The sequence below is a fragment of the Cyanistes caeruleus genome, chromosome 5 (assembly GCF_971803275.1).
Source record: "Cyanistes caeruleus chromosome 5, bCyaCae1.hap1.1, whole genome shotgun sequence".
Taxonomy (NCBI): Eukaryota; Metazoa; Chordata; class Aves; order Passeriformes; family Paridae; genus Cyanistes; species Cyanistes caeruleus.
In genome coordinates, this window is record NC_141705.1 from 52,573,235 (window position 1) to 52,594,789 (window position 21,555).

Here is a 21,555-nt window from a genome sequence, read left to right on the forward strand (position 1 = left end):
CTGTTTTGAGACACATTTTAATGAAAACTAACCAGCAGTGGCAGATGCTGCAGAGTGCTTGTGTGATGCCTGCATGATACTTTGGACTACCTATTTAGCTGGCAGCCATTATCAGATTTGTACCCATTAACAAAATCTTGTAATCAGTCCCAGTGCCAGCTGATTGCATCTGTTCCTCTTCCGGTCCACCTTAGCAACCTGATTGACATGAAAGAAATTATTCCTTGATCTCTCAATAAAGGAAGACTTTGAAAGCACAGGAAGGTGAAAGAGGTTAAAACTGGCATTGATCGTTGAAGACATATTAATAATCTATTATTTAGCAGCCTTGACATCAATTTGTTGTGCACATGGCTCTTTCTGCAAGACTCCCAACATGTTCTAAATGATTCCCAGTACACATACTGAAAACCAGAATAAATTCAGGTCAATCATAAGACGAAGAATCTCGCACATGATGCACTAGAAAGCAACTAGCCTTTATGGAAACCATGAGTCCCTTCCAATGTCTTCCCTGGAATACAGCAGTTGTGTCGATATTTTACTTTCAATTTCCTCAAGTAGCAAAGTCATCAAGTTAATCACTTAAGGACACTGAAGCATTTCTCATCATGGAAGACCCTCTTTTTTCCTTATCCAAAATTATTTTAAACTTTATGTTTTAATTCCATAATTAAGTTTTGCATTAGACCATTTTAATACAGAAAAGACATTAAGCAGTTTGCTATCCAGTTCAAACAGTTCTTTATGAGAAACATTATCTTTACTGCTACAGACTTTATCTTCTACATGCTTACTGAAACAGTACTCTAAAGCAATTTCTGCTGAAAAATCTCTGTGCTGTATGGGGAAAAAAAACCAGAGCTTATCAGAAGTATTATCTAACAATTCAAAGGTATTGCAGGAGATTGCATCATCCAAATTTTACTGATCACCTTGACAGTCAGAATCTGACTGTAATTACATTATAGCCACTAGCCTAAAATAGGCTGTAACAACTTCCATTCTGGTAACTGCTTACACACTTACCAAAATGCTCATTCAATACTGTTTATGCTTTTTCAGAGCAGTCCACAAGAACAGGAACATTTCCTCTCTGTGAAACACTGCATTTCCTCCTTCTTCACCCATTCCTTCCTAAATATAGACTCGCCTCCAGCTTTTTTTCATTACTGTACACCCTACGGACAAAAGGCTTAATTCCTCATCTAAGTCAAAGCCAGAACTTCCATTTACTTTTAATGACATATCAAAATGAACTCCAAGGCTAAAGAACTGTCTCAACTATTGGAGATGTCCAGAAACAAAAAAATAAAGCCAAGCAGTGCTTTATTTTGGGGACTAACCTTTTTTCAAGTTTTTTCAACTGCAAAACAGGTAACTTAAGATTGCACAATGGAACACAAGAATATATGAGAATATAAACCAAACTAATCATAGAGGCACCGTTTTAAGCATTTCTGAATTATTACACTGTATAGTGTATATCAATATTTGTATTACATTTATGAAATAATGCTATGCAAATTCCTGGGAGCACTTTTATCCAACTATTAGTAGCTTCTAAATTTGAATTAAGGAAAAATAAAAATGTGAGGGGTTTTGTTTGTTGTTGTTTGTTTTAAATGAAAGCAGCAAGTTTGTAATGATGAAATGAAGTTAAATTTTTTGCTTATCTCTTAAACCAGATCTATAGTATTCAATGTATACTATTCTCAGAATGTGACTAATGGGGTGAAAAATACATCTTGTATTGTCTGATCTGTTTTCTATTATTCTATTTAATCGAATTTCATATTAGCACAACATTCTTGTAGTTGTATGCACTTACTGACATCCTGAATAAAATGATGTACAGATACTAGCCACAGTTGTAACTTGCTCTTTAAAATCTCACGCAAAAGCAAAGAATGTAAATGTAATTGCCACTTGGATTCAACAGAAACACAGCTCAACCAATCATTAATAGTTATCCTTCACAGAAAAGCTACACAATCTGATAAATAAAAGAGAAAAAAGTTTAAACAACATTACAAGTGTTAATACTATTTATTTGCACATTCCTTCGTGCTGAGTTTCCCTCATTGTGATCACAGCAGGCTTGTGTTATTTCTGTAAACTCCTTCAAATTTCTCTGCAATCAATCCCTTGCAATGGAATTTTCACAAGAACTCTGTACCACATAAATACAGGTGAAGTGTTCTTCCATAGAAAAAGCATTCAACATTTCCTTCTGTTCTTGCATTACAAAAGCCTGTATGAGATAATACATTATTGCAACCGTGACAAGGTGGGGACACTTTACCAGGGAAGTCTCCAAAGTATTAGTTCCACTAATTGAAGAGAATGCTGCTAAAGAAAAGGATTTATTTAACTTATTGTTGTTATTATGACATGTAACAGTCAAATCTCAGCCAGAAAACTGTACCTGTCTGGGGGAGGAGGTTCTAATGCTATTTTTTACTCCCCACCAAACTCCAAGGGAACACACACTGGAAAAAGGAAAAAATATGTAATCTACTGACAGTGTGAACTCCTGCAGCATGAATACTACATATTTGATTTGGGAGAAAACAACCTAATGCACAAGTCACATCTGCTTAAAAAAACCTCAAGCAAACAACATAACCCCAAAATAAATTAAGCAACATAAAAAATCCCCCAAATTTTACATATTTCCTGTTGCCATTTTCAGTGGAAGAATTTTATTTAACATCTAATGTATAAGAAAGTATTGTGAAGGATAATTGTCACAGAAGACATGGATAGAGATTGCAACATAGGAAAATGATTTAGTATTTTTGAATATTATGGATTTTTCATCGGTAATATATACACACACCTCAGAATTCCAGTAAATTCCACCAGACATGCCTTCACAGACACAGTAGAACATAAGGGTTCATGTTTGGTAACCCACAAAAAGTAGTAAGTGCAGATAAAACTGTTCATACTAGAATGTGAAATTTTGATGTTTCTATCCTCAGAAGACAAAATTTTAAGGCTCCAGACACAAAACTAAAAGGAAGCCTTCAAAGCCTGCTTTAATTCCAGAGTTCTTTCCATAAATTTAAAACAGCATGTTGATCTATACCAACGCACAACCATAGCACTACTTTGCAGAACAGTTTTTAGGAATTATTGTTAGACTTTGCACAGGTCACAGAATGGAACTGTGCTAAATGTTCCACAAAGATTATTCAAGAGGCTCATGTAGGCACAAGAATCTCTTACATACATTCAAGCAACATTCCACAGACAGAACACCTGCAGTTAGAAGAAGTGGGGAAATAGTATTTCTACAGTTAAGGAATCTTCCTTGACTGTATTACTGCATGAGGATACATACAATCAATACAAATTCTAGGAGAAATTCTGGCAGATGCTCTTTAGGGAACAGAATTTCAGCATCACTTGGCAAAACTGTACTTATTCCATTATCTTTCAAATTTCAAATCCTGTTTGGACAGCACATGACAATTCTAAACATAATGACCTCATTAACTGTCAGTAAGTGTGCAAATAAATACTGGAAAAAAAAACCAACTTACAAAACACTAATACATACCATTCGCATTCATTTATGCAAATTCTCAGCTCTTCATAAAGCCTAAAATTAACAGGGCATTGGTGTGCTGGCAGGTAGCTGTAATTATCTTCTCATGTTTCTGAGGGTACTTTAGAATCGCCAAATCCATGCACGGACACAACAACAGCAGAGGCAAACCAGCTGACAGAAGTCTGAACACCCACAAAGATGATAAAAAATACTGTTTGATACAGCTACTTACATCATGTCCTACGAGTTCTGTCTGTGTGGATTTATCTGCTTGGGAAGCAAGAGCCTTCTGAAAGCACTGAGCCTTTTCCTGTAAAACAAAATAACATTGCATAGGTGAGTCATGTTTTTCCTCACTGGGCTTTGCAGCTCCAAACATCCAGAGAAATTCAAAACTCATGCATGAGTATGGTATGAGCTGGTATGAAATAGATTTATTATGGCACTATTCACACTGGGAGGTTGATTTCCTTCCTATTATATGCTTTTATAAATTTGTCTCTGCCTTACACAGAGTAGACTCAGCCAGTTTAACTTTGTGATACAAAGGGACCCACAAGAAGCATGTCACTGAGGCAGACACAGAGCTACAAACCACCAAGCAGCTGTGGGGAACACCAGCACCACTCCAACAGCAAACAAATAATTTATTTTTTTTTAAACATTAAGAAAATTGCAGATCACAACACTGAGATGACTTCTGCCCTCCCCTAATGCACACATGTTAGCAAATCCTAAGCATTTCTTGGGTACTACACTGGTTTCTGCTTTTCCCATCCTTGTCCCTCTGTACCTCAGTAATTTTTAGAAGTGTGGCATGGAATCAATGAACAGGCTTGAGCAAAGATATCCGGCTGCTTTGACACAAAAAAAAACTGGATTCTGATACTTCATTTGAATCTCATCACTAAACATGCTAATCCTCATCAAGGCCTTGAGCATACTACTTTAGTTTCCAGGAGAACATATTTTATGAAACAACTGTAAATATGTAGGTAAGGCATGAAACAGCACACAGGAGGGGAAGGAAAACGCAAAGTTATTTACTTCATTGATTTATGTTTTCCTGCTTACTGATTCAGTTTAATATTTCAGTTGTATCTGTAAAAAATACTTACCTTGAACTCAAATTCTTCAACATCTACAAAATATTATTGAATGTTACTGACAGGCATGTATTGCAACAAAACAGAATTCGTTTAAATTGAATTTCAAGTTAATTGACTCTCAAGTTCTCATATTATTTGATTCAAGGAAAGGTATGCACATCACTTCATTGAGTAAACAGCAGAAAGAAGTCAACCCCTCAGTGATTCTCATCTCCACTATTTCAACTCTCCAAGTAAGGGCTGGGGAAACAGAATTCAGACTGATCTCTTCACTTGTACAAAACTCTTGAGCCCAAATTTGCTGATGTAACAACCAAGTTAAAATTGAACTCATAGAAAAGGAAATCCTAGTTCTGACAGAAATGCTTTGTCCTCTTGAGATCTGAATTTATTAGTCCACTGTCCAATGGACTTTTACATGTTCAAAAAATAAGCATTATTATACATCTATCTTATTTAACCATATTTTACTGCTCTTAAGTTCCATTTTCTAGCTATAAACTGATACTGACAGATATTGGGTGTTCAAGTGATGTAGTGATTGGAGCAAAATCATCATTAAACTGTGTATCTAATCAAATTTAACATTGGATGGATTCACAAATACATGGTTTAAAAAAAAAAAAAAGAGATTGAAAAGCAGGGAAAAAAACCCAACCAGAATAAAGCCAAATATTCATTAAGGCAAAAAATTAACTGTGAAAGCTAGAAAGGTTGGAATAACAAAACCCTTTCCTTTTCCCAGAGCTGCTCATTTAACTAGGTATATGCAGTGAGATCCATTTTTAACATATCCAAGCTCTGATTCTACATTAACATGGTAATATTTTTTATTTACTTTTAGTGAGCTAACTAATAAAATGGGAAAAATTGAAATTTCTAGATGTCCAGGTACTGGAAAAGAAAGTTTGAAACTAAAACCCTCTTCTTTTTTCTCAAGTATAGCAAAAGAGAAAATGGAAGATCTTTACAAGCCAGGCAGCATGCTTTAACCTTGATTCATAACAAAGAAGTTACCTGGACATCTATTCCCACAGCAGCCTTCTACTACCCTCACAGCATTACGCCTAGGAATGATTACTATTATAAGGTAACATTGTAAAGAAATTTTTCAAGTTTTTTCAAGTCCTGAAACTTCCTTGAGACATTCTTGCCATTCTACAAGACAAAAATTACCTTCTTTCAGAGGCTTTCCAATGAAATTGAATAATTATTAACTTCTTCCATATGTGACCCAGTCCTGCTTTCTGCCCTTTCTCTGTGTATCTGAGAGGAGTCAACTCCCCCTCCTCTAACACACTAACTAGTAAAAAGACTGCAAATAGATCTTTCCTTATTCTTTTTCTTTACAGGGTAAACAAAATAGGTACCTTTGCCTCTCTAAAGACCAAGAAGGGACCAAATAATTTATTTAAAAATATTTTTAGGATCAGCCAAAGTACTCCGAGGTGACTTTTTTAAAGTGAGAGCATTAATGAGCATCTTTTCTTACCATTCTGTATGCTGTTATTGCCTCTTATTAAAATAAACAGCACAAAAGTACATTTGCAGGTGACACAGATAAGAGCATGAAAAACTTTTATTTCCTGGGTTCATCCTAATCAGTGAAAAGGCAGAAAGAGCTGTTGCCCTTTTTAATAGCAACACTGCCAGGAATATTCAAGTGCAGCCCTCTCTCTGATGTACCCATGTGTGTGTATCACAGTGTGTGTTTTGAAAGGACAGAGAAAGAGAAACTACATGGAAGGACATTTTCTCAGTCATTGCAGTTGCTCCAATTACTGAGATTACTGACTGTGGTATTTCAACAACCATAGTGCAAAGCATTAGACCATGACCAATAAAGATCATGTTCCTGTCTATTTCTTCACATGGGAATAAGTTCACACATAGTTTGTATCTCAAACCAGCTCTGATACAACAGTGTCATGGTTTGAATACTTAGATTTTATTACTATGCTTGTAATAAGTCATCAAAAGGTGCTGAAATAGGAAGACAACAGACATCAGCTGAAAACTGATGCAAGGAAAAATAGTACAAATAAAAAAGAGAAGTGAAATGTGAGACAAAAAAGTGAGAAAATTACTTAGTCTTCACTACTGAAAGACAGATAGTAGGAAAAAAGTAGTCAGTTACTTAGATTTAGGCAGTCAGTAAAGCCTGATACATCTTGAAACACTACACTGGTTTTCTGACAGATGAGCATTAAAACAATTTTCAAAGCTTTGACTGCACAGGTCAAAGTTATTTTTTGTGACTGTTTTCTTATCCCATTCCCTACCAGTGACACCATGGTGACCACTTGTGGTGCTTTGTTTAATTGCAAATTCCAAAAAGAAAATGCTTGAAAATTACTTTGAATGCTCAAATCAAGGAGTAAAACTTACTGCCTCAGGTGTTTTGGAGGACTCAAAACTTTATTGTCCAGTACAGCTGTGGCCTTCATCCCTAAAGAATGTATTTTGTGTAACCGATAGCATATTAAAGATTTTTTTTTTTTTCCCTTAATGGCTGTTTCACCTTTATTGTTACTTAGATTAAAAAATATAAAATCTCATAAATTAACCTTTTACCTCTATCTTCCATAGTCTTTACAGATTATTCTAAAACCTTTTGAAGATAAATGTGGTGTTTTGTCTCAGCATACATCCAGAACAGCCTTCAGTAGCCACCAACATTGCAGTCAGATTTGCAACTCACATGTGATTGTTTCCCTTGCTTCAGGCATGAGCCCCACTGTGAATAACAACTTATGTTCACCATAGAACTGGGGCAAAAAACCAGTTTTTCAGGAGAGTTATAAAAATGTAAAGTCTTTTAATTCCAATGTGATTTGGGATTAAACTTAATCAACAGCAGCAGTTAGGCAGACAGCAAAGGGATAACAAGAAGGAAAAAACCCGCTTTCCACCATCTATTCTACCTAATTCACAGACTACAATGAGCTACAAAATTGACTTTATGACAGCTATTTCCATAGAAATTGAGTCCCTATTGGTTTCAGTCTCAGTTTGGGAAGAAAACATATCATATACAGCATAGCTCCAGTGATCAGCTGCAGTACAGCTGAGTCACATCACACTTGAAAACACTTTGTGAAGCCCAGCAAAAAGCCCAGCTGTCTCTTGAGCACAGCATGAGAAAACAGCTACAACCTGGTTCAGATATCCATACATAAATGTACTAAGAACTGAGGTGCTAAATAGCCACAATAAATTTAGAGGCATTATTCTGCAACCACAGTAACAAACGGGTGTGACCATCCCCAAGGGAACTATCCCATTGATCAAGAGAAAAACATGAGAAAACTTGGTGGGAATGCATCCAAGTATGTACAAATGCAGGTTTCACTGAGGGTTATAGTCCTGTCAAATCACTGTAAACAACACCAAAACTACATGGAATTTCAGAGAACATTTCATTACTTTTGTTGGAGTCTGAAATACAGAGTGTGTGTCCTTGTTTCTGATACTTAGTTCTAAGATCCAGAAAAACACTGGATTTCATATAACATGAAATTCATGAGCATGTTTTCATGGTGATACATGAAAACAAATGTTCAAGTTAGACAGAAAAAGCTAAAAGTTTAAGTGTGTAGATTAGAAAGTTTTCTTAAATGACTGGGTGAAAAAGTTTAGAGAACAAGCGACAAGATGGAGGATTTAGGGTGTTGTCTCTTGTCTTTCTTCTCTCTTCTTCATGTTCTTCTCCTAGAGGTTTTTGGGTAGTAGTAAGTGACTGGACAGAGAACGCCGCAGTGCAGCACAGAGGTGATGGGTCATTGGGTCATTAAGAAAAATAATATATGTGTCTATTGTTAATTGAGTAAAAATAGGTATAAAGATAAAAGAACTGCATATTTCAGGGCCATTTTGTGCATCAAGCACAGGGTGAGCCACAAGACCTTGTTGTACCAAATGTACCCGATTGTGAAGATATAACCTTGAGTTAGTCTGGAGAGACCTGCCAAGTTTTGTGATGACCTTCTAATAAACATGAGAAACAAGATTCTAACAAGAGCTCTGGAGTTTTCTTCAAACCTAAAGAACTGATATAAGCAGGGCTCCCCACAAGGAAGGATCCCTAAAGAATTCAGTCCAAAGGAGGCTGAGAAAACCAGAAAGAGAAAGAAGAATACAGAAGAAATGCAGCAGAATCAGAGAAACAGAAAAAGAATTTTTTAGAGAAAAGTTACAGCTTTCACATAGGACTCTTACACAAAGCAAGACAGTTTTTCAGCTTTTACATTTTAAGACTTTAGTGAAACACAAGGCAGATTTCTATGCATATGGTCATTATGGCATCTGGAATCAAAGACAGCACACCTTCTGCTTTGATTTCCATCAGAACACCATATCCAGGTATGAATCAAGAAAGGCTAAGACAAGCCTGTCTCCAAGCAGTTTGCAACACCTCAATAATTAGCTACTGCTGAGATTTAACACATCTAATGAAAAAAGACAGTTTCTAAAAATGCAATCACTTCATGATAGGTCTTTGAAGATCAACAATACCTAGCAAGGTTTAAAATCTCTAACAGAGTTACAAGTCCTGCTGTAGACATGGCAGCTAACCTTCCAGTACTGCAAAGGTTTACTAGAGCCTAACCACAGAGGGTTTATTGCTGTTTCAAGTTTTACAATCCTTATAATCCCAAGTTTTGTCTTAAACTTTTCATCTCTAAGTTCTGTAATATAACAACTTTCCTCTTTCACTGAGTGCTGTATGACCTTACCAATAAAACATGACTTCAAACTTTGAGAGCCCAGTCTATCTAATTAGAAAGAGAAAACACACAAAGAGTGAATCTCCTAGTCCACTGAGCTGACAAATGTCAGACAGGAAAACAGTCTCAAAAATGGTATTTTCTGACTCATTTATTTGACTGGACAGTGCTGTACTGTAAAAATTGCCATTACCACTCGTGTATGTGCTGCAAAATTAAAAATAAATGTTTACAGGTATGTGACACCATCTCAGAATTTCAGAACAAGGATTCTGCAAATGTACCTGAGTTTTTAAGTTATTTTTCAAAAGCATCCTGGGAAGATGTTTTAAAATATAGCATTAAACAGTGGGAGGTATCTGTTCATTCCATGTGGAAAAAAACCCTACTGCATTTCTTGGATCAGGAGAATTTCTTGACAGTAGATGTATTTTGATTAATTATTTACTGTTTTAGATGTTGCATCAACAGAATGCTAAATTGCTATTAGAATTTATGATTTAAATTTTAAAGCCATATATGAAATATTATTTATTTCTATCATTCAGTCATTCAGTAAATCTGAATAGCCAGCTGTCATTTCCTTACTGATTATGGCTCTCATAGCTACTTTTAGATGTACACCTATGTAAACATGTCACTAAAAAATAGAAGAACCTTTTCTAGTGATCACATCCCAAAAAAAAAGAAAAAATCGCATACATATGGCCCAGACATGGCCATGCGTGCTCTGAATAATGCAATGCAATAAAAATTTTATATGGTCACACTCTGTGAATAATATGGCCATAACAAGTGATGCCAATCTTAACACCCCAACAACAAAAACCAAGACCTGAGAAAGTTACTGGAAGGAAAGGAAAAACAAGCAGCTGTGCAGTCATAACCCTTCAAAAGGCTGACACATCAAGCACAGGAGTGCATGTAGAAATTATCTCTACAAACAGTCTTGAAGCTTTAATAAGCATTGTTGTTAGTTTTAATTTGTGTTGTGGTTGCACCCAGATGTCCAAGGTGTTATTACTAAGTCTTATAGTAACTCACCTAATGGAGAGGATGATGTGAGTTAACCATCTCTTTCAACCCATATATCCTTTGGTTATCACTGCTACACCGACTGCTAGGACCATCTAGACAAACAAAATCCTGTCCCAAAATATAAAACACCCAACAGACAAGATGAGGAGGCAGTATTACCCCAGTTTAATAACTCAGAAATGGTGATATTGGGACACCAAGACTTACAGCAGCAAAACACAAAAACCCCTCACATTAGCGCCATTGACTTGATCATTCCACAAATATTTGAAGAAAAATAGTCAAGAAGTGATTTATTTTTCAATGTCATGTGAAGCTACATGAAGAGTTACAGCGTGCTGCATAAATATATAGTCCAAATCTCGTGTCCTTGTAAAGCAGACTTCCTCACACCATTAAATTCAACACAGTCACTTTAGCTGGGAATTTCTGGGCTCAGTTAGAGTCTCAGAGCCCTCAACAGAGCAGCATTCAGTACAACACTGAATTGGAAAATCACTGCAAAGAAGAGTTACACATTCAGATTCGAAGATCCAACTTGCACACCATTGATTCACAGTACTTTTACACAGCGTTTTTATCTAAATGGACATCACAGTTAAGGCAGTGGAATGCTCTCCAATTCGTGCTCTCATTTACTTAACTGAACAGTATTAAATACCCCCTCTTAAGATACCAAACAAACTTACTGGTTTTATATACACCAATTTTTGACCTTTAAAGAACTTAATCATCAAAAAGAAGCAAGTTTAAATCCACGTAAGTTATGCTTTTCTTATATTTACTAGCTGAAAATAGAGATGAGACAAACTCTCTAATTAAACTGCTTGCAAACTCATGTTCAGGTTTTTCAGAAATAACTGCAACTTAGAAAATAATAAGTCTTGAACAAGGGTATAAACATATTTATTTCAAGTATTTGTCTCATGGGGCAGCACAGTACTTTTCTCATAGTCTAGCATGAACTAAGAACCTGGAGTAGGAAAAATTAATTAGATTATTTCTGCCCTTTTGCTTTCATTGCAATATACTGCCACAACATCACCTCTGGGTGGTATGCTCATGATTCAGGCTGGCAGTTGTGCTCACACAAACACACACACAAAGCTAACATGTAAATGGACACAAACCTACTAAATTTAGTTAAGAAAGGAAGCACCATTTATAACTTTGAGGTTTTTTCTTCCTTTATCCCTTTCCAGAACAACCACATTTACCACTTTTATGGTGTACATGACTTTAAATGCTGCCAGGTTCTGCATGGGTACACAAACAGAATTTCAGTCTGTCCAGAACATTCGTTTTGGAAAGGTTGGAGTTATTTTTTTGTAATTTTTCTCATGGGTTTTCTTGGTGATGATCACTATTCATCAAAGGAGGAACTCTCTGCTTAAACGAATACAGTACAACATAACAACATTATGAAAATCCTGTAGCATTACTAGCAGATGATGCTACAAAACATTCAATGTAAGTTTTTACTTGGAGAAGCTGTTTAATTAACTTTTGAAATTATCAAAGGCATTCGTTAACTTTTTGTTATGTTTTTCTTCCCTACCCACCACATGAAATGCTAACATCCTTTAGGCATCTAAGAGGAGATATTTATGTTCATTGTCTGCCAGATATTTCAAATATTTCAGTTGGTTTGAGGTTTCCTCTGCCTCTGTGCACACAGGGACATTGGTGGGACGTGATTCACGTCAGTGCCAGTCGCTTGACAGAGATTTAACAGAACATGCATTAAACAGAGTGCAAGAATCATTAAATCATCACAGTCCAAATTGCAACTGTTGTTTATTGAAGGCTTCTGGCATTAATTAAACCTCACACAGCTAAGTATTTACAATAATTTTACAGATTGATGTCCTGAGGAATGAGATTCATGATTGTGGCATTAGGAGCATACAGTACAAATGAAATGAAAGGGTCATTTTTGAGTTGTCTCAGCAGCAACTGCATGAGGCAGGCAGATTTTGATCATTTGTTGGTCAAATGAATAAAGAATAATCACATAAATCAAATAATTGCTGCCACCACTGAAATCAACAAATCCCTGGACCAATCTCTGTGCTAAATAAGGCTGCAGTTTTATTCACTGATATCAACAACACATAATCCCTGCATCATTGTAAATATACCCAGCAATATTGAAAACAACCCACAGCTGCCACTCTGAGCTGTTGTCCCTGTGACATTATGTCAATTACTCAATAAATTTTGGCAGGTGTTTTGGACAGAACTATCAGTTTGGGTTTAGCATGGCCAGAACAGGACAACTCTGACTTGCTTTTGTCCTGCACTCGTGTGCAGCCCATTAAATGTACACATTCAAATGCACACACTGGAAGTGATCATGCTGCCTTGTCCTTCAAAATTACTTTTTTACAGTGGTCAATACTAACTGATTTGCAGTGGTCCAAGCAACAGAGTGAGTTTTTCATGAAAATCACTCTCTGGACAGATGAGAAGGGCCTCAGCTGGCGAGGGGCTTCAGCAGGAGCTTCAACCTGAAAGTCAGCCCAGAGGCAACCAGCAGAGAGCTGCACAGCACCTTCTGCCCAGGCAACCCTTTGGAGCCCAGAAGGGTTTGTAGGGATTTTATGGAAAAGTGAGGCATGGAGAATTATAGGGAAACAGAGAGCTTGAATAAAAGACTAAGGAGACATACTCAGAACAGGATTTAGTGGTACAGCTCAGGAAAAAGCTTCAGTCACTACACCAGGCACTCACACTGCAAAGACTTTTTCCTGGGCAATTAACTGCTTAAGCAAGGACCAAAAGGCACTTTTACCCTTTGTGAACCTTCTCTCAGGGGAAGTCACAGCATGGTTTTTGCCAGTAATTGACACTGGAATGTTATTAGATAGCTTTTTACTGTGAGTTCAGGTTCATCATTCATGCCCTCCATTTTTACACAGTCACCTCAACTGAGACACTGAAAATTGAGTATGAAGCACATCATCTTCAATTCGCTAAGACAAAACCAACACACTTTAATATGCATTATCAGGTATTCCAAATAGTATTGCAGGCCCACAAGTAATTTTCAGCAGCTTTGTATTACTTAGCCGAAGCAGAATAGTTGTGACCAGACAAGAAAATTTTCTTTCACTTTTACAATACCAAAGCAATCCAGAAGAGAGGAGCGTATCAATCTCCTCTTCTTTCAGACAGGTCTTTAATTAATTCAGAAACTTCCCCAATAATATGAGTTTGACTTTGAGAGAGCTGTGAGACTGTTACAAATTCTACAGCAAACCATTTGAATGCCGTGACTTAGCCAAGCATTTTAGCAATGACATTTTGACTTCAACTGGTGAAACTAACAAAATTCATAGCAAAGTGTTTTCATTATCATATAAAAATTGGAGCTTTCCAAGCACCTGCAAATGATAATAACAAGTATTATATTGTACAAGGAAAGTAACAATTACATTCAGATTTTTGCTGTGATGGCTATGCAAAAAGGCAACCATTGCACAGAGAATTGAAATAGGATTTTTCTTACTATTTCCAGAAGAATTATAGGATCTTTAGGAAAGAGTACTGAATAAAGATCCATCATTTTTTCTTCCTTTTTAAAATATAATTTGTCATCATTTAAGGAAATGGTTACTAGACCTTTATTTCCCACTGACATATTTCATAAGCAAAACATGTTGCTATGGTACCCAGATTGCTGCTGCAATCAAACCAAAAAGGATGACTTATAATCATGACCATAAAGCAGCTGTCACTTAAAACTATTCAAAGAGGGAAATCTCAACTGAAACTATGATATATTCATAAAAGCATGAGAATTACATTATACATGTCTGAAGAGACACCCTGATACTTCTTATAGTGTATTTCAGACAAAAGAAGAATAAATTCTCATTTTGCCTCAGAAAATAAGTGAAAAAGATATGAAGGTGAATCTACAGCGTTTGAAAATCATTAGTAGTCAGTTTATGCTGTAACATAAACTCACTCTACCAAATAAAGCATCTTTATTGTCTCATAATCAGCCTGTTGGTACACTTCTGCTGGTAACAATTGTTCTGCTAAAATTTTTACAAGTGCTTTTTAATGCTGTCCCAGTGCGGTCTGAGAGCTCATTGTGTACACCTATTATCAAAAAGGGATTTGTTTGCAAATGCTGCTTTTTGATAAGTCAGTGTTGCCTAGGAAGACACCTCATTTCTCAACACATGCAGAAGGAAGATGAATTCTGTCCGTTGGCCAAAAACCAGGGACTCCCTCTTGTATCCAAGTGTAAACAAAAAAAACAGCTTGGAAAGAAAAGCACTTTCAATCCAGGCAGGTTAGAAGATGCAGTGAATGGCTGCAGTAGTAGATGGAGCTATAAAACTACAAACACTGTTCAGTTGGATTGCACCAGTGAGCAGCAGAAATCCTTTAAGGGGTTAATAAACAACCAGGCAAAAAGCATTTCAGGAGATCCCTTGAGCTGCAAAGTGATGGACTGGGAGAACATTGAAGAAAATACTGAATTTCTTCAAATGCCAGCTTTTCTGAAAGCAGCTGCTTGTGGCCACCACTGGAGACAGCTGAAGGGCTGGATAAACCCTTGAACTGACCCAGAACAGTTTTTCTCACTTCATATTTGAAGGACTAACCCAAATCCACTCTGTTTTGTAATACTGCAATATCAGACTCACAAGAACCCAGGTCATATTGTTTCAATGGACAAGAAAATTGGTTTCCTCTGTTTTTCATCCAGTTGTTCCTTGTTCCTCAATAACCAAAAGATACTTTGAGTAGACACAATAAAACCCACCTTTTTAATCTGTAAGAAATCCAGACAACCTATTTCAACCTGTAACTCTTCAGGAGCCATATGGCAGCTCTCTATCAACTTCCAAAATTTCAAGCTGAATGGAAATTATCAAACAAATAAAAAAAAAACCAAATCAAAAGAAACAAGTGACCTATTAACATGGAAGTGAAAAGAGACTCTAAAGGACCCTCAAAAGGTGAATCAAAAAGCTAGTGGGGAAAGAATTTACCTGTGAGACCCTGCCTCTACACCCTACTATTGCTATTTGGTTCAGATTTCTGTTTTCCTCAGAAACTTCCTGCACTGTCCCCTCTAAGATATCTGTGGATTTAGGAATCAAGTATCACCTGGAACTATTAAGTGAACACTGTGCAAAAAGCTAAGCCCATTTTTCATTTTTGTTCACTGTTGATTTAACAAAGTCAAGAAAGGTAAAAATCTTGATTTTGCTCTGTTCCTTAAATGGGTTTTGCAGAACCCAAATTAGACTACGTCTTTTTGGGTTTTTGTTTTGGTTTGTTTTACTTTTTTCCTTATCCAATTAGTCAATCCATTTGTCTCCTGATTTTCTGGTATTGAAACTCGAACTGGTTCAACAGACCAACAACTCAAAACATCACTGAACTCTCAAAGTCAGATGTACATGAATAAACTGGTTCAGATTGCTGCCTATTTGATGATTACAGAAGGTTTGACATCTTCATGTCTTGAGCATTCATGGCATGTTATTCCATTCACAGCAACCAAGAGTTCCATTCCTCCAAATCCGACTCATCTACAAAAGGCTGTCACACGTCTCTTTCCAAATTGCATAAAAAATGAAATACAAAAGCAGAAAATAAAACAGAATTACTTGAGCAAACATCATTTTTAAAGCACAGATATGGTAGATATATCTTGTCTTCTACGGAAAATTAGCCGAGTTTTTCATGAATTCTACAGAATTTCTCAAGCAGATTGTCTTAAGCTTTCAAGTTCTTCTAGCTATTTGTTCAAGTAATACTGCAGAAATAAATGGACTTGTTATTTATAAGCACCACTCCATATCAAGAGTAGAAAGCTTGAAAAGTAATGCAGTGCTTGGTATTCCTAAGAAGAGAAGTTCAGTTTATTCTGTTTACACTGGCTTTTCTAGCATCACTTACAGAGACAGTATTTGCTTTCCTGTCACAATATGCATACAAGCAGAAGTAAAGAAAGCACCTATTTTTTGAAGTGCCCAAATTGCACCCAACCTGTGAAAGAATAAATTGATTTTGGCAGCCTAAGTCTCTAATTCTACCACAGTAACTATGGTAGACATTATAATCAGGAGAATTTTCCTTTTTTCTATTCTTCTGAGTGCATTTCATTTCTATCCTAGCCTTAGCTTGTTTTCCTGAGGCATTCTAGAGATCTTCCATGACAATTAATCCTATATATTCAGCTCAGCCCCATTCATATGCAAAGCTTTACCTGCTGCTCAGAATATCACGTTTCATTCTTTGTTTGTTTTGCTTATTTACTGGTCCTGGTGGAGGTCACTACATAGACTCTCAACTAGAAGGAAATGAAGTCATGCAGAGACGTAGTCCAAGAACCTACACACACCACATGGAATGGGCAACACAAACAAATCATTTGTTTGCCAGTGGATCTATAAACTGGGATTATAAGAGAACTTCAGATGACCATCTTTAGTCCTACAGCTGGTCTCTCATCAGCTCAGGTGCTACTATTCAAGCTCAGCTTTCTAAGGCTGGTGTAATTTGTGTAAACTTTACATAGTTAAAGAGACCAAATAACACACTTTACTCCACTGATAAAAAACAGGGAAAAGGAAAAAAAAAGCAACACAGCCCCCCATCTAAAATTACACATGCAGCTTCCTCATTATTAGTGATCAGGATAGTTAAGAATTGGACTCAAATGCTACAAAACTAAAATTCTGACACAAAATTCTCAGCTCTATTCATCTGAGTTCAAGTCCTCTTTTCTCTTTTCATCTGCACTAGATTTGAGATGATCATCTCTTGTATTCCTTGCTTTCCACTCATATTATCTCCTAGTAGACCTGTTCCTTCCTTTGTAACTTTTCCTGGTCCTTTCTTTCCTTGCCACGAAATGGCTGATAAACTTTGTTCTTTTGCTGCCACTGACACACTTTGCTCTTCCCTTTAGACTTCAGTCTCTGATAGGTGCGACCCTGAAATGCAAGGTCTCTCCCCATTGCTATAACTTCAGTTCAGGGGCAGCCACAACAATTGGCTTCTGAAGTGCCAGGGCTGCCACCTTCTGCTGAGTTCTTTCTAAAGTAGTAAAGGTGTTGGAGAAGGGACAAAAAATGGAGCTCACTTCACTGCAGAAGTTCTCTCTGAACTGACACTTTCATGGCATTAGAACATCCCAAGGCATGAAAATATAAACACAACATCTCTGTTACTCTCCTTACCTTTTTTCTTTTTTTTCTCAGCAAGGAGAGCACCTGTTTTCTCCATCAGAGGATAATTTGCAAACTGAGCATATTTGCTTTATATTATGTCCTAAATGTGGATCGATACTAAGAGCCCTTCAGAGGGCAGGGTGATGTCCCTCACCTTCTGCTTCCTCTTCCAACCACTGCCTCACATGGGATCTTTTTGTTCCTCCATCTGGCCAAGCTCCAGGGAAGTTACCCTGCAACCAAGAGTGGAGCTACAGCTGAGTGTGTAGCTGGGACTCCACAGCATCATCCTGACTACAGACTGCCCAGTTACACTAATGGCAGAGCAGCACAGCCTCCACCACACTGCACAGTGCCACTCTTCACCCTATTTTCCCACACCTTACCCACTCCCAGAACTCTTCTGCCTTCAGCAAAACAGCCTGCACAGCTCAGATATCACAGAAAAAACTGAGCCAACTGGGACATTAAATAGGTCAATGTGGAGGATGCAGCCGATGCCCCTGCTCAATACACACTCCTGCAATACCAAGTTCTCAGTAGAGAAACCAAGACCACCCTTTTCATTAATTTGCTGTACCCAGAGCTGGCACATTTATCATATTGGGCTTCATGAGAGACAGGTAAGAATGCTTTTAATGAAATGGAATCTTTTATGGATCTTGCCCTAGGAGCTAGTTGATATTGATTCCTTAGCTTATTGTGGCACGAAAAAATAGAGGCCTTACATGCTGACCTTACATGGTTCAAAGTAGAAAAAGAATACGTTTTTTAAAACTTTCATTAAATATATGTTTATGCACAGATGCCAGAGTCAGTGAAGGAGGGGCTGGAGATGCTCCAGCTGCTGGAGCAGAGATTCCCCTGCAGCCTGAGGTAAAGCCTGTAGTGAAGCAACTGTGCCCCTGCAGCCCATGGAGGTCCATGGTGGAGAGACATCCACCTGCAGCCTCTGGAACACTCCATGATGGAGCAGGTGGATGGGCAAAGGAGTCTCTTACTCTGTCTGAAGCCTGTGCTTAGAGGAGAGACTCCCAGCAGGACCTGTGGCCCCATGGAGAGAGGAGACCACACTAGAACAGGTCTGCTGGCAGGACCTGTGACCCTATGGGGCACTGACCCTGGAACAGTCTGTTCCTGAAAGACTGAACCCCTGTGAAAGGGATCCGTGCTGGAACAGTTTGTGAAGAACTGCAGCTCATGGGACTGACCCAGAGAACAGGTCCCCTGTGGGTGGGACCTGATTCTGAGTGTGAGGAAGCTTCCCCATGGCAAGGAAGGAGCCACAGAGACAGCATGTGATGAACTGTGCACAGCCCCATTCCCTTCCCCCCTGCAATGCTGTCACAGGGGGATCGAGAAAATCCAGAGCAAAGTTAAGGCTGGAAAGAAGGGAGGGGTGAGTGAAAGGCTTTTTTAAAGATTTGATTTTGTCTTTATCCTGGTTTGATTGGCAATGAATTAAACTGACTTCCACAAGTCAAGTCTGTGTCAGTAAGGGATACAAGACCTCTCCCTGTCCTTATCTCAGCCCATGGAGCCTCTAACTACACTTTCTCTCCCCTGTCCAGCTGTGGAGGGGGACTGATGGAGCAGCTTTGGTGGCACCTGGCACCCAGCCAGGGCCAGCCCACCACACTTGGTTAACTGTGAGCCTACAGGAGATGTGCTCTGCAGCTGATGTGCTCCCAGACAAGCAGAATAAAATTTTACACGTACCAGCAGCACAGAAGTGTATCACTGCACTGGGCCTTTACTGCTAGAGGGCAAAATGACTGAAAACTCCGTTACAGTGTCCAAAAGAAATGTTGCAGAATCTCATCATGTATCTCATAATACATCGGTATTACAACAGTTTTGAACTACTGAAGTTGTACCTCGTAGAGTGTAAATAGCTGCTTTGCATTCTAGAAAAAACCCAAATATTTTGAATTTAATTTAACACACATTTTTAGCAATTAATTTTCAGGCAGGAAAAAAAAAAAACCTAAATAGCACTGCCTTTGATGCTACCCTTTCAGGGAAATCTTTAAATTAGACATAATGAGAGATCCAAGGTCAAAAGGGAAAGGAGATGTGATATACCATACTTCTCTCTGAGATACCCTTTCCTCTTCTATTTTCATTCATTTTGCAGTTCAGAAAGGTAGTCACCAGAAATTCAATGTTCTATATCAATGATTCTCACCAAATTGCCTTGCAGTACAGGTCACACAGTTCATATACTCCCCTCTGTTCTGTCTGTTCATGTGTTTCAGCTGACTGCTTTAGACAGGTGGTTTCTTTATCCATATCTGAATTTCTATTCCCTGTAGTTACTGAGTGGTAGTCTCGGATGCTACTCTGAAAGAACAGTAATTCTGATTTTCTCAAGTGTACTGTGTTACTATAATCTGTCAGGTTAGCATATCCAGCTTATCACTTCATTCCTCATCCAAAAAAGAAGCTCCAAAATAATGTATACCCTTTAGACTTTTTTGCAAAAGTAAACCATGAGCACATCATCATGTTTTACTCACAAGCACAATGACAGAATACATCAGTGTAATATCAAACTAAACTTTGTGGAAAATCTGGAGAACAACAGTAAGATCCTCCTGCATGCTTGAGCAAATATTATTTATATAATTCAGAATGTCACAGAATTACTTGTCTAGACCTTGTAATCTACCATGAAACTATCTTCTTCATGTGAAACAATGTGGTAGCAGAAACATATATCTTAAAATGCTTTGGGACTAGTGGGAAATCAAGTACAGTCAGACATTACTTCAAAATATTCCAGTGAATCAGATTCCAAAGATGAAACAAATAAAAAACCAAAAAACCAACACCCCAAACCACAAAAACAAAAAAAAAGTAAGATCAGTTATATAGCAGGAAGTTGTCAAAATGTTTGTTTTATATGTCACAGACACAACTTGCAGTATTATAAAGATCACTGCTTTCCAAGTCCTAGGTGGCTTTTTTGTTTCGTTTTGAGTTTTTGAGCTCATTTCTTTTAATAGAATACCAGCATATAAGCATATTGTCCTCTTATTTGTTTGTTAATAGTAAAAAACCTTACAAAACACTGGGCAACATTTACTTTCTTGAAAGGGATAGTTTTCCCAAAACAACTCTCAGTTTTTGGGTTTTTTTTATTAATAGTTATTTTATCTTGGGATTTTTTTGTTGTTGTTGTTTTGGGGTTAAGTGTTTAATTTGTTATCAAAAACTTAATCCACGTGAAACACAACTTTTTAATTGATTTCTAAGGCCTCCATCTTCCAGCAGCAATTACTGGCATAAATGGGAAAATTTCCAAGGCTTAGAGCTCACAAGGAATTACACTTTGTATTTGGCAGAAAAGAAAAAAACAAAATCTGAACTGCAAAGCATACAATGACTATATTAAACACAATAAACTCTCATCAGAAGATTAATTTCTTCCTCTTTTAGGGGCTGGGGTGAGGAGGGGGGAAGCAGGAAGGTAGCTCATGTAACTTTAAATTTTATCACTGCCAGCAGGAACATGAGCAGAAACAAAGCCAGTCTTCCATACTTCCCAAAGGAGTGCTTTGCTTTGCAGCCTTCATTTTCCTTCAAGGCTTTGTAATTATATTTCCATAACTTAGCCACATAAACAATATTATGTCTTAGGTACTTCTTAATTTTATCCAACAAAAAGAGCAAGTTTGAATTTTCCACTTATCACTGTAATGGCCAACTTATTAAAAACATGCAGCAGAGTTAAGTGATAATAGGATATCCTTGCTTTCCAATATTTCTTTTAGAAATAACTTTTACTGTTATACAATATATATATATATATTACATATATATATAATATATGTAATATATATATTAATATAATATATTACAATAATAGTCCTTGGAATAGAGGTACTTGAACAATATGGCTTTCTTCACTGTAA

The 21,555-nt window shown here is 37.3% G+C and overlaps 1 protein-coding gene across 33 annotated transcripts in view; it reads right to left on the reverse strand.

Annotated features, from left to right (window-relative positions):
• CCSER1 (coiled-coil serine rich protein 1) overlaps positions 1-21,555 on the reverse strand; it is a 648,564-nt gene that overhangs the window by 222,630 nt on the left and 404,379 nt on the right. For 31 of the 33 annotated variants that reach the window (XM_086888587.1, XM_086888585.1, XM_086888622.1 and 28 more), the window contains one exon: positions 3,792-3,869. In XM_086888587.1, coding sequence (XP_086744713.1) covers positions 3,792-3,869 — 78 coding nt within the window. Of the gene's footprint in view, positions 1-2,030; positions 2,255-3,791; positions 3,870-21,555 lie in introns of those variants that run through there. The other 2 variants (XM_086888592.1, XM_086888620.1) reach the window with 1 other exon arrangement.